The sequence below is a fragment of the Myxine glutinosa genome, chromosome 11 (assembly GCF_964187855.1).
Source record: "Myxine glutinosa chromosome 11, kmMyxGlut1.1, whole genome shotgun sequence".
In the NCBI taxonomy this organism is placed as follows: domain Eukaryota; kingdom Metazoa; phylum Chordata; class Myxini; order Myxiniformes; family Myxinidae; genus Myxine; species Myxine glutinosa.
This window is the reverse complement of record NC_136271.1, coordinates 15,884,448-15,898,173: the sequence shown is the minus strand read 5'-3', so window position 1 is coordinate 15,898,173 and position 13,726 is coordinate 15,884,448. Positions and strand designations below refer to the sequence as shown.

General features: G+C 44.2%; 1 protein-coding gene across 4 annotated transcripts in view; it reads left to right on the top strand.

Annotated features, from left to right (window-relative positions):
- The window catches only part of LOC137436440 (arylsulfatase B-like), a 99,541-nt gene extending 86,021 nt beyond the window's left edge, over positions 1–13,520 (top strand). For all 4 annotated transcript variants that reach the window (XM_068130227.2, XM_068130226.2, XM_068130225.2 and 1 more), the window contains exons 6-10: positions 1,442–1,601; positions 8,709–8,952; positions 9,283–9,350; positions 10,480–10,602; positions 11,728–13,520. In XM_068130227.2, coding sequence (XP_067986328.1) covers positions 1,442–1,601; positions 8,709–8,952; positions 9,283–9,350; positions 10,480–10,602; positions 11,728–12,002 — 870 coding nt within the window. In that variant the 3' untranslated portion in view covers positions 12,003–13,520. The remainder of the gene's footprint in view (positions 1–1,441; positions 1,602–8,708; positions 8,953–9,282; positions 9,351–10,479; positions 10,603–11,727) is intronic.
- The last annotated feature ends 206 nt before the right edge of the window (positions 13,521–13,726 follow it).

The following is a 13,726-nucleotide window of genomic DNA, read 5'->3' as shown; positions in this document are numbered from 1 at the left end:
CCTGCCCGCGGACTGCTTGTCGGACGTACCGGCGGGAACGACACTCACCTGCGCTCCCGTGTCGCACAGGTAACGGCGCCCGGATAAGGTGTCCGTGATGAACAATAGGCTGTTGGCACGGCCGGCGCTCAGTGCCACTACCGAGGGCTGGCCCGGGCATTTCCCGACCTGCCGAATGAGCACGGCGGGCGACATTGCCGAGCCTCGTGGCCGAACTTGACGTGGAAAAAACACCAGGTTTGCGGCGAAGGTGGCGGAGGCCGCGGTTTTCTCCGTGGCGGCGGCGGTGGGCGGGGCATGGCGGCGGACACGAAATGCGCATCAGCCTCGAGATCCATGAGGTGTCGTGCATCAGCATCAGGGTCAGCCCCGAGAGCCGCGACGGCCTCACCAAAACTCGCCTGGGTGTCCAACGCCGCAAAGAACTTGTCGGCCTCGGCAGCGAGAGCCAGGGGTTCCGTCGTCGCAGAACCGGCCAACGCGAGGCGGACTCGTGCCGGCAGCTGGCGTCAAAATAACGCCCGGAATAGAGCGTCCGGGGTTTCGTCGCCCATCAATGACAGCATATGGTCCATGCGGACCGACGGTCGCGTGTCACCGAGCTCGGGGAGGTCCAGGAGGCGGTCGGCCCGAGCGTCCACCGTGAGGCCGAACGTGGCGAGGAGGAGACGCTTGATCGCCTCGTACCTGCCGTCGGCCGGTGGGTTCCTCAGGACCGACACGACGCGAGCGGCCGTGCCGGGCCCGAGGGAGGCGACCACGTAGCAGTACATGGTCTCGTCCACCGTGATGCCTCGAAGTCGGAACTGGGCTTCTGCCTGCAGGAACCAAACTTCGGCTTGAGCTTCCCAGAACTCGGGGAGCTTGATTGTAACCGCGTTGTTTGCCATTGCGATGGCGTATTCGGTCGGTCAGCGACGGCTGATCCAACGTCGGAGGGTCACCAATAAAGCGCGGTGCTACGCGCGCTTACTTGTACAACAAGAAGGAAGCGGACAACGCAGTAAGTTTAAGAGTCTTTATTATCAGAGCTCACTGTAGCACTCGAGCGCTCCGGGCTGTGCGCCCGGTGTATATCCCGCGGCCACGCCTACCCCTCGGGTGTGGTCGCCGCCCACTTGGTGCGTGGAATGATGCCCTCACGCCAGTGAGCTTTCGTGTCCGCCACAATGTAATTTCTTTGTCGTATTATACCTCAAGTTCTGGTGTGATGTAGTAAGTGAGCCAAAACGTGCGTGTAGGTAGAGTGCACCTCGGATGTACGAGACGTTGCCGCACATGAAACAACTACTTTTATAAAATGAATATTACAAAGGATTTTCCTATGAATACAAACACTGAAGTATTGACAACTTCCCTTTATGGAAAGATTTGTGTGAGGTGCACAATTGCATATGCAAACCTACATTGAAGTTTTTTTTTTTGACCAATCTGCTGAAAGGTGCCCAAGCAGTACACCGATCCATACGGCTTCATCAAGCATGTGAATCGGAGGAAGTACGCAGGGATGGTTTCTGTACTAGACGAAGCAGTGGGAAACATCACGGCGGCCCTAAGGGCCGCAGGCCTTTGGGATAACACTTTGCTGGTGTTTTCTACAGGTATGTCTTGGGAACCATTCACCCTGTCGATATAGCATTGGGTGTTGCTGGGGTTGGTATCATCAGGTCGTACATGAGCATGGCATCCTCATTTTCAATGATTCCCCTTGGTTCGTGTTTTCATGGTGTGTGTGTGTGTGTGTGTGTGTGTGTGTGTGTGTGTGTGTGTGTGTGTGTGTGTGTGTGTGTGTGTGTGTGTGTGTGTGTGTACATGTTTTGGTGATGCTTTCTGTTGCCCGTGTTTGTCAAATGTCTTCTGTCACCTTTTAAGACTTTGGGCTGAATGTCGGAAGTATAATGTGGCAGACGTCACCTCCGGATAACTCCAAAGAGGTCAGCGCGTCTTTAAGGACCATGAACGCCATCCTGTCCGCTCATCTCTGGCCGGCCCCCCACACCCAGCGTCGTGCTATCGTTACCGTTAAGATGATCGACATGGATTAAGTATCGTGCCGGCAGGTACATAATGGATGTTAATTGGCCGAGCGAACCAACATTACGCGCTGCTTCCGGCAATATATGAGCCAATATAAATCTGAGCAATCAACCACTCAGTTGCATTACACAGCCATCAAAATGGACAGGAGAAGTCAGGACACATTCTTACTAAACAAGTCCTTACACAAAGCAGGTATTTACAGAGTAGGCAATTCACAAGCATATATATGTACAGAGCACTCATACAATTCCCCTTATCCCTGAAGCGAACGTTCGCGCCATCGGATCCTTACCCCGTCACTAATCACTCTAACATTAACATTGGTGCCAATCTTGCATCATCCGACATTGAAGGAAGAGATGGGCAAGGGCACAACATGGAGATAAAGAGGTAAAGAAAGAAGAATATGGGGACGTGTTGAACCTCTGCACACTTTCCACTAGCCCGGTTGAGATACCGCCCAATAGTTGTGGCACAAGATGTTCCTCTTGCCGGATCATGAATCAGCTTGTTCAACTTGTTCAACTTGTTCCCCACGCTCGACTCTGGTCCCTATCTCCATGCCTCCAATGTGCCATGCCTCTCCGCGTGTCCGGTGATGTAACTTTTGCAGCATAAACTCGGCGTGAGTGTTAGTGGGAATGTTCGACATTGACGAGGCAAAGGGGTCTGGTGACGAAGCCTGATAGCGGGAGTGCAGTGAATGCAAGGCGAAGGTGTGCAGGAGCAGAATGTGAAAGGTGCATGAAGGATGAAACTATCTTGACCTTTTAATAGTGTGACATCCTGCCTTACCGTCCGAACTCTCTGCCTCTGGCATCCAAGGCCAACTCCACACATGGCTTACTGACTTCCTCTACTATTGTAGCCAACATGTGGCTCTCAACGTGATACTTTCATCTCTCTCCCTGTCAAGACTGGAGTGCCCCCAAGTCAGTATACTGGGCCCATTCCTATTGCTGATATTCATCAGGCATGCAGCAGCCTCGTCCATCGCTTCAGACCTTGAAAAAAATCACAAGCTGGTCAAACACTTGGAATATGTCTTTCAATTCTGACAAAATATCAAAACTATCTCTCTCCGAAAGGACCGTATGGCAAGCCTCCCTCCCCCTTCATCTCCTTTATTAGCAATCCTCTTGAGGAATTGTCAAACAAACTCTTGGGTCTCACTATCAGTCATGATCTTTCTTTGGCAAACAACATTTTAAAGTTGACCTCGAAATTCAGCCGGCGACTGGACATCTGCCGTCATACAAAGTCCTTCTTTGGCGCACCTGAAATCCTATCCACCTACAAGGCCTTCATCCGCAGCTTGATGGAGTACTGCTCTCCCCTGTGGACTGGCTCCCCTGTCTCACATCTTGCTCAGCTTGAAGCCATGGAAACCAAGGCCCTCAATAGTATTGGAATCTCCCACGATGAAGCTGAGTCTATTGGGCTATCACTTGGCCATCGCAGACAGGTCGGTGGTCTCTCTGTCTTCTACCGCCTCCTTTCTGTTCTTGCTCCCTCTGCTCTCTCCTCTTGCACCTCTCGTGCTTCCCCTACCCTCCCCCCCACCCCCCCAGGTTTCTGCGAGGCACACATGGTTCACCAACAACCCCCTTCTGGTGAAAGTCCCAAAATCCTGAATCCTGCACTCATTTGTTCCTTTTTCCCCTCCACCAGTGGAACAAACCTCCACATCCTCTTCAATCTCAATCTTCCCTCTAGGTGTTCAAGACAGCTGTTCGCCATCATCGAATTTTGTCCCCAATCCAAATCCATGATCGTTTTTACCCTCGTTAACACCCCACCTCCTCTCCCACCCCAATTTCTTCTTCTTCCATATTTCCAGTTTCCCCTCCTGAGAGTTTCCTTCTGTATCCATCCTGTCCACTCTATGCATCCTCTCCTGCCCCTCATTCCTCCCCATGCCCATTGTGTGTCCAAAACTACCTCCATCTTGGCCTTCACTGCTAGGAGATGGGGCAGCCCACTAAAAATGACTGCATACTCTTCTGACTCAATGCCTTGTTTGCAAACCACTTGGGTGACATTTTGGTTCAAAATAGACAACTCTGAGGCAAGTAAGTTACTACCGAGTTTGTCCTGCAATCTCATTAGTTGTATTTATTGGTAGGAGAAAGATAGTGGTAAGTGGTAGCGTTATGGTGAGTGTTGGTAAGTCAATAAGTAATGTTGTTTGGCAAGTGAATTGTAAGTTGGGGTAATTAGGAACTGAAAGCAGTGTTCAGGTAACAAACAGTCATCGAGAACAAGCTCTGGTGAGAGGAGGAAGTGTTCTGTGTTTCCTGTGACTGCATTATGTGTCAATCCATCTGTCTTTCTCCTTGATATCTCCAAGTTCCACACACATACTGCTAAAAAGAAGCTTCCCCTTTTGCTTTCTCAAATTCGACCCACTCAGACCGTCGACCCACACATCGCTTATCGTGGCCTTGTTGTTGTGTGTGTAGTACTTGGAAAAGTTGAGCTCCCCTTTGTTTTTGTTGGGCTGTCATGCTCAGATAGTGATGGTTTTTAGCTCACCTGGAACGAAGTTCAGGGGAGTTTATGCGATGGCGTGTCGTCAGTCCGTCCGTCAGTCCGTCCGTCAGTCTGTCCGTCAGTCTGTCCGTCAGTCTGTACGTAAACACTTGAAACTTATTTAACCCCACAAAATGGGAATTAGCTTTTTCCTCTAAAAACTACACACACTATTTTGAAGAAACTTGACCACAACCTTCATCACCCGTGCTGTACCAAAGTTTGTTTATGGCACTAGGAAAATCGAAGTCTATGAAGGTTTACGGGGGCGGGGGGGGGGGGGGTGGTGTCAAAGTGGGTCCAGGTTTGACCCCCCAAAATAGGTATATTCTATTTCTTCTCAGAAACTACATGCGCAATTTCGATGAAACTTCGCCGCAACCTTCATCATTCGTGATGTACCAATGTTTGTTCAAGGCATTTGAAAAATTGGGGTTTGGGGAGGCACACGGGGTTGAGGGAGGGGGTGGTAGGGGTTGCCCCCCAAAATAGGTATTTTTTTGTTTGTTTGTTTAAAATCTTATGATTACGTTAGTATGATTCCACATGCTTCTAGCATGTCTTCTAGCAACCACTGAAATTGGTTTAAAATACCTTTAGTCAGTGCAGTATACTGTTTATTCTACCAGGTGAGCGCCAGGGGTATTGCCCCTATATTTTATTGTTGTGCTGTGATTGAGCTAAGATAGTGATAACACAAGTCGTTTGGTGTGACTCACATTTCATGGATTTCACGGATTGTCCTGCCATAAAATAATTCTCACAGCTAATTAATAATTATTGTACACCGCTCCTTTCCTACGCCATCTCCAGGCACTGCAAAACATCATTGCCGGGCACCGAAGGGGGCTCGGCAATGACGCCCGCTGAAAGGGCACTCAGTATTCACTCTGGTTGTTTGTTTGTTTGTTGTACACCGCACCTTTCCTCTGCCATCTCCAGGCGCTGCATAACGTCATTGCCAGACACCGAAGGGGGCTTGGCAGTGACACACGCTGAAAGGGAGTACTCAGTTTTCACTCTGGTTTCTTTTTGTACACCGCACCTTTCCTTTGCCATCTCCAGGCACTGCATAACGTCATTGCCGGGCACCGAAGGGGGCTTGGCAGTCACGCACGCTGAAAGGGAGTACTCAGTTTTCACTCTAGTTGTTTGTTGGACACCGCTCCTTTCCTATGCCATCTCCAGGTGCTGCATAACGTTATTGCTGGGCACCGAAGGGGGTTCGGCAGTGACGCACGCTGAAAGGGAGTACTCAGTTTTCACTCTAGTTGTTTGTTGGACACCGCACCTTTCCTTTGCCATCTCCAGGCACTGCATAACGTCATTGCCGGACACCGAAGGGGGCTTGGCAGTCACGCACGCTGAAAGGGAGTACTCAGTTTTCACTCTAGTTGTTTGTTGGACACCGCTCCTTTCCTATGCCATCTCCAGGTGCTGCATAACGTTATTGCTGGGCACCGAAGGGGGTTCGGCAGTGACGCACGCTGAAAGGGAGTACTCGGTTTTCACTCTGGTTGTTTTCTTGCTTTCTTGTTTTCTTGCTTCCTTGTTTTCTTGGTTGTCCGGGCAATATCTCAGCCATCCTTTGAGCTAGGAAGCTGAAATTTCGGCACAATGTTCGGCAAGTTCTTTGTCAAAAACGATATTTTTGGTTTTTTGATTAATCAATTAATTGATGAGTTATTTAATTATTAGCGATTAATTAAGTACTTATTTATTTCCTTTCTCTTCTGGCCATGATCTCAGGCACCTTTGGAGTTAGGAAGATGATATTTGGACATGCCAATGACAGTGATTTGGCTGTAAAAGATATTTTTGATTTATTGATAAATCATTTAATCAATTTATAGATTAATTATTTAATTATTCGATTAATGACTACTTTTTTTTTTTTTTAGTTACAGATTCTGATGAAATGGTGGTGGTTTATGTGTTCTATTAGCGAATTGATTAATTCTTTCATTTTTGATGATGATTATTTATTTATTTTAATTATTAATTATTTCTTTATTTTATTTCTCATCTGGGCAATATCTCAGGCACCTTTTGACCTAGGAAGCTGATATTTGGACATGACAATGACCAAGTGATTTGGCTGTAAAGGGTATGTCTGATTTATTGATTAATTAATTAATCGATTAATTATTTAATTATTCGATGAATGACTTAATTAAATTTTTTTTTTTAAGTTACAGATTCGGATGAAATGGTGGTGGTTTATGTATTCTATTAGCCAATTTATTAACGATTTAATTTTTTATGATTATTATTTATTTATTTTCATTATTAATCATCTATTTTCTTTCTCATTTGGGCAATATCTCAGGCACCTTTTGAGTTGGGAAGCTAATATTTGGACATGACAGTGACCAAGTGATGTGGCTATCAAGGATATTTTTGATTTATTGATTAATCATTTAATCGATTAATTATTTATTGATTAATCGATTAATTATTTATTGATTAATCAATTAATTATTTAATTTTTTATTAATGACTTATTTAATTACATTTCTAAGAGATACATCTTCGGATGAAGCACTAGTGGTTTAGTTATGCTATTAGCCAATTGATTAAGAGAATATTTTATGATAATCTTTTATTGATTTTAATTATGCAATTAATCGATCAATTATTATTGTACACCTCTCCCTCCCAATGCAATCTCTATGAGCTGCACTGCGGTATTGCCGGGCGCCCGAGGCTCCTTTCCTCCCAATGCCGGGGAGGCGCCCCGGCAATGCCGCGCTGTAGGATATTTAAATATTTGGCATGGGGGCGGTGTACTTTGAATGTATCTGTGCTTGTTTGTTTCCTTGTTTGTTTTCTTGTGTTCTTGTTTTCTTGCTTTCTTGGTTGTCCGGGCGATATCTCAGCCATCCTTCGAGTTCAGAAGCTGAAATTTCGGCACAATGGTGAGCAAGTACTTTGTCAAAAAGGATATTTTTGGTTTTTTGATTAATCAATTAATTGATGAGTTATTTAATTATTAGCGATTAATTAAGTCCTTATAGATTTCCTTTCTCTTCTGACCATTGTCTCAGGCACCTTTTGAGTTAGGAAGCTGATATTTGGACATGCCAATGACCAAGTGATTTGGCTGCAAAGGCTGTTTTTGATTGATTGATTAATCAATTAATCAATTAATTGATTAATTATTTAATTATTCGATTAATGACTAAAAATTTTTTTTTTTCAAGTTACAGATTGTCATGAAATGGTGGTGGTTTATGTGTTCTATTCGCGAATTGATTAATTATTTAATTTTTTACGATTATTATTTATTTATTTTCATTATTATATTATTTATTTATTTTATTTCTCATCTGGGCAATATCTCAGGCACCTTTTGAGCTAGGAAGGTGATATTTGGACATGACAATGACCAAGTGATTTGGCTGTAAAGGGTATTTTTTATTTATTCATTAATTATTTAATCGATTAATTATTTAATTATTCGATGAATGACTTAATTTTAAAAAAAATTAAGTTACAGATTCGGATGAAATGGTGGTGGTTTATGTATTGTATTCTATTAGCCAATTGATTAACTATTTAATTTTTTTATGATTATTATTTATTTATTTTCATTATTAATCATTTATTTATTTTCTTTCTCATCTGGGCAATATCTCAGGCACCCTTTGAGCTTGGAAGCTAATATTTGGACATGACAGTGACCACGTGATGTGGCTATAAAGGATATTTTTGATTTATTGATTCATCATTTAATCGATTAATTAATTTATTGATTAATCAATTAATTATTTAATTTTTTTATTAATGACTTATTTAATTAAATTTCTAAAAGATACATCTTCGGATGAAGCACTAGTGGTTTAGCTATGCTATGAGCCAATTAATTTAGAAAATATTTTATATTAATCTTTTATTGATTTTTATTATGCAATTAATCAATCAATTATTGTACACCTCTCCCTCCCAATGCAATCTCTATGAGCTGCACTGCGGTATTGCCGGGCGCCGGAGGCTCCTTTCCTCCCAATGCCGGGGAGGCGCCCCGGCAATGCCGCGCTGTAGGATATTTAATTATTTGGCATGGGGGCGGTGTACTTTGAATGTATCTGTGCTTGTTTATAATTTGTCTGTGTGAATGTTTACCTCTGGCATAGATAATGGTGGAGAGACTCTGGATGGAGGAAACAATTGGCCATTGCGGGGACGAAAGGCGACGCTCTGGGAAGGTGGAGTACGAGGTGTGGGCTTTGTGGCTGGTCCTGCCATCTCCCCGCATAGAGGAGTATCACGTGACTTGTTGCACATCTCCGATTGGTTCCCAACACTGGTGACGATTGCTGGCGGCAATACAACAGGGACCTTTCCTCTGGACGGCTACAACATATGGGAAACGTTAAGGTGAGTGATATCTTTAGGCCATCGTGCAAAATAACAGACTGATCATTTGAGGCTGTGAGGTTTTTGTTAAACTCATCTTCAGGCCCTCTTATTCTTTCACCATTCCATTATAAGTCGTAAAAATATCAATACGTACAGTAGTCCGTGGGGTTCAGGGTGGAGAGAGGACCCCAGCTCTCTCTGTAAATGTGTATCGTACAGCGCCACCTGGTGTGAGTCAGTATTACACCATAAATGATAAAGGTGGGGTGATTAACCTGTTCATAAGGAGATGTTCTTCACCAGGAGGTCAAATTGGTTTACATAATGTGCCCTTGTTCTGTTTTGCAGCCACGGAGCCCCATCACCTCGGAAAGAAATTCTTCACAACATTGACCCGCTGTACAGATATACACCCTGTATGTGAATGCACCTTTAAATTGATCCACTGTACATGTATATATATATATATATACACACTGTACATGAATTCACCAGACTGATCCACTGAGCAGATATACACACTGTATGTGAATACACCTAACATTGATCCACTGTACAGATATACACACCACCGGAGGGAAGGTATGTAGGTACGTTTCCCGATTGGGGCCGTCACGTGGTACAGGTAAGCTACGGTCACGACGGACCAATTGGCATTCGTAGTTGCTGGTTCGCAACCTGCTGAAGTACAAAGTTATTAGTGCACGGCAGCCACAGGTTCAGTAATTTCGGGAGGGAACGAGGCCAACCCCCTTGTAGTAGACCCGAACCCCAGGCCGTAACAATATACGATAGTCTTATCTCTTATTTCCAGGTTACGGTAGTGCAGCATAAAGCCGTGTAAATTTGGAATACTCGGAGTAACCAAATTGGGCAAACATGTCACACTGCCTCGGCGATCTTGACAATTGAGGAAGTGATATTTATGTTAATTGTTAATTACTGTGATCAGTAACATTTGAACAATGACAGAAACACAATCTGACATTTATATTAGCCAGATTAGCCCAAATTTGTCCGCATGACTAGAGTCAGACTAAGCAACAATTCAAACACATTTATTCACAGGAAATAAGTGAATAAATAAATAAAGAGAGGGTTGAGCTAAAACAAAGTAAATAAATAAATCCCAAAGACAACAAACACACTTAATCAAATTCCCTTCCCTCGGACATTTGCCTAATCTTATAACTAAGCTTTATCACTGTCGAGTACGCAAATAGTGCAACGGAAAGGTTGGAAATGATGAACGGGTGGGTTGGACGATTAAGGTGCTGCAGGTGTTGTCGGCCTTCCGTTTGGCTTGAAGTGCTGTCGGCTAGTTTTGGTCCGACGTGCAGACTGCCGTTTCCCTAAACACAGCGGGCCGAAGTGGGTCTCTCGGGCCTGGTTGCAGGAAGGTTTGGGTTTCGGGCCGGGGATCAGAACACGACCGTCCTCTGGGCCAGTCCCATGGCCGTTCTGTTGTCCGAATAGCTGGCTGAAGGACTTCTGCGGAATCTCTTTGAATCAAAACATTCATTTGATGACCCTCTTTTCTGGCAGGCATGAGTAACGATGAAGACGAGAACCCTTTTGCCTTCACCTCATTGACTCCCATGGAATTCAACATTACTATGCATGCCGCACTCCGTTTCCAGAACTGGAAGATCCTCACTGGGAACCCAGGCATGTGCAACATGAAGCGAAGCAATTCAGTTTTGTATTTGGATTCTTATTTTTAATGAATTTCTGAAGCATAACCCCAGTCACAGTTGGCAAGGGGGGTCATTACCTGCACCACCAAAGGTGGGAGGAGGTTATGTTTTCACCCCTGTCTGTTTGTTTGTGAACAGTATGTCTCAAAAAGTTGTGGATGGATTAGGACAAAATTTGGTAGAGAGGTTGGGTACGTGATTAGATTGTTGGTGAACATCAGGATCCCAATCCAGCTACTATCATTTTTTAAAGGGATTCTTCACCATTGGGAGATAGGGCCAAAACGATATATAGCAGGGTATCTCAGAAAGTTGTGGACGGATTCGGACAAAACTTGGTGGACCGGTTGGGTGTGTAACAAGGACGAATTGATTACATTTTAGTGAAGATTCGAATACGGATCTGGAAATGAGAATTATTTAATTTTAAAAGTGATTCTTCACCATTGAGACAACCACCTTTGGAGGCCATTTTTCCCTGCAGAGTATGGGTTGGCTTTTTTCAGGCACCGTTGTCCCTTTTTTGAAACAACGTTTTAGGGCTGGATGCCCTTGCTGCCGCCAGCCCTGTTGGTCGCCTCTTGTGGCACACAGGGAATTACCAGTGAGCTGGTACTCAATTTGCCGACCTCGGAAGGATGACAGGCTGAGTCAACCCCCCTGGCGTTAATTCAGTGATCGACCGGGATTCAAACCCAGGATCCTAGGATCCCAAGCCAGCACCCTAACCGCTAAGCCAACACCAGGCCTATTCTTCACCATTGAGAGATCGGGCTAAAAACAATACATAGCATGATATTTATAAAAGTTGGAGAAAGTTATGACAAAATTAGGTGGATGAGTTGGCTTTGCAACAAGAACAAGCCGATTAAATTTTGGTTCAGGTCCGAATCCAGATCTGGCCTAACATTGGGATACAAAACGTAAACTGTTCATCTTGGCGGACATATGCGCTCTACATCGTGCCGTTCTAGTTTGGTATGTTTAAGGTTTGGTGGAATTCTCTGGTGCATAAATTCTTGCATCCCCATTGACTTTGAAACAAATACCCACAGTGGTGCACCATTTTATGTACTTTTTTATTCCTCTGGTCTAGGCTGTGGAAAGTGGTTTCCTCCACCAGATATTGGCAGTCGTCCCAAAGGACCAGAAGAGGTACTCAGCAACAACCCACCAATGGTGCAGCTGTTTGATATAGAGAAGGATCCCGAGGAGCGTCATGATGTGGCGCGAGACCATCCGGACGTGGTTTCCGAGCTTCTCAAGAAGCTCCAGCAGTATCAGCGTGGTGCGAAGACCCCCTCCTACCCACGTGAAGACCCTCGCTGTGACCCTGGCAAAGGAGGTGCCTGGGGTCCCTGGCGTAAATAACCTAGCTGGATAAGCAATGCATTTACTATTATTTGTATCGCTTGCATACCGATCATTAGCATGCTTGGACACCATAGCTGTTTCTGCAGCTACTCTTCATTTGCTCTACAGCTCGGCGGTGTTTCTCCTCGAGGGACAATTATTGATTTTTCTTTTTTAACAAAGGCAATTGCTCAGTTTTCACAATCGATGGTACACGGTGCACACTTCTATTTAGAGTTTTACAAATACTGTATGTACAATGTGGGCTGTAGTTCTCTCATTTTTACCCCGCGCATGCGAAGGAAAAAGCGGGGTTAAGCAATTGATTCACTGTCTCTGTCTGTCCTTCTGTCTACGTCAATTGACGATTGAGGGACAACTTAAATTTTATGTTTAGTTATATTTTGAACCATGAACCTGTAGCTCAGCAGTACTTTGTCTCGGAATTTGTCCCTATCTCCCTTGCAGAGAGGAGTGAGATCTTTTTTTATCCTCTGTCTGTCTACCTGGCAGTCAAACAAAATTGAAAATCATTCCAAACAGGAAATCTACTGATTTAAGGACTTCATAAAGGACACAAACAACTAATGTAACGTGTTTATACGAACAGCGGTTGACGTCCGAAAAATGTATTTGTACAACCTTCAAAATGGCGGTTATGTTTTCACCCCTGTCTGTCTGTCTGTCTGTTTGGTTGGTTGTTTGTTGGTGAACAAGATATCTCAAAAAGTTGTGGACGGAATTTGGTGGAGAGGTCGGGCATGTGACAAGGACGGAATGATTAGATTTTGGTGAAGATTCAAATCTGGATCTGAGAATTTTAAAGTGATTCTTCACCATTGAGTGATCGGGCCAAAAACAATATGTAACAGGTTATCTCAAAAAGTTGTGGACGAGTTATGCCAAAACCTGGTGGATGAGTTGGTTAGGTGACAAGAACAAGCCGATTAGAATTTGTTGCAGATCCGAATCCAGATCTGGCCTTTCAGTGGGATGCAAAATGTAAAACTGTTCAGCCTTGCGGAGGTATGCGCTCTACCGAGTGCCGTTCTAGTATTTCAATTGAATTATATCCTTGAATATGGAGAACACAAATCTCCTTTTTGCCCTTTGAAAGCCCTTCGGTTTAGCAGTACTTGGACACAATATTACCAGCATTCCACATCATTTAAACCAATCAAATTTGCCGCTTGTAGACCCCGCCCATGCCCCTGTTTGTCAAGACAGCGCGACGTCATGTGTTGTATGAACTCTCTTGTTTGTCTTTTTATTCCGTCACCCTTTAACTCCTCATATTGCTAAGTTATTCTATAATGTGATTCAAATGTAAACACTAATCTTGTCTATTTCAAAGGTAATTGCTTTTCTCACCTGCTGTTGCTTTAAAAAGAGGCCACGTATGCACCTATCGTGCAGTACGATCATTTTTGTACAATAAGAATTATTTTGTTTTGAAATGAGTTTAAAACGCGACCAACTTTATGCTGATGCCATGATTAAATTTCTTTGAAATAAAGTCGGAAATAAGATATTTTATGTAACCTTTCCTGTTCAATCTTGAGTTTGAGTACATCTTTTATCTTTGGTTCACATTTAATGAATTGTCACTTACTCTCGATAGTGAATTTAGTGGTAAATCCGCGACATTTGCATGGCTTTTATCTCGCCTCTCTCTCTCTCTCTCTCTCTCTCTTCTCTCTCTCTCTCTCTCTCTCTCTCTCTCTCTCTCTCTCTCCTCTCAT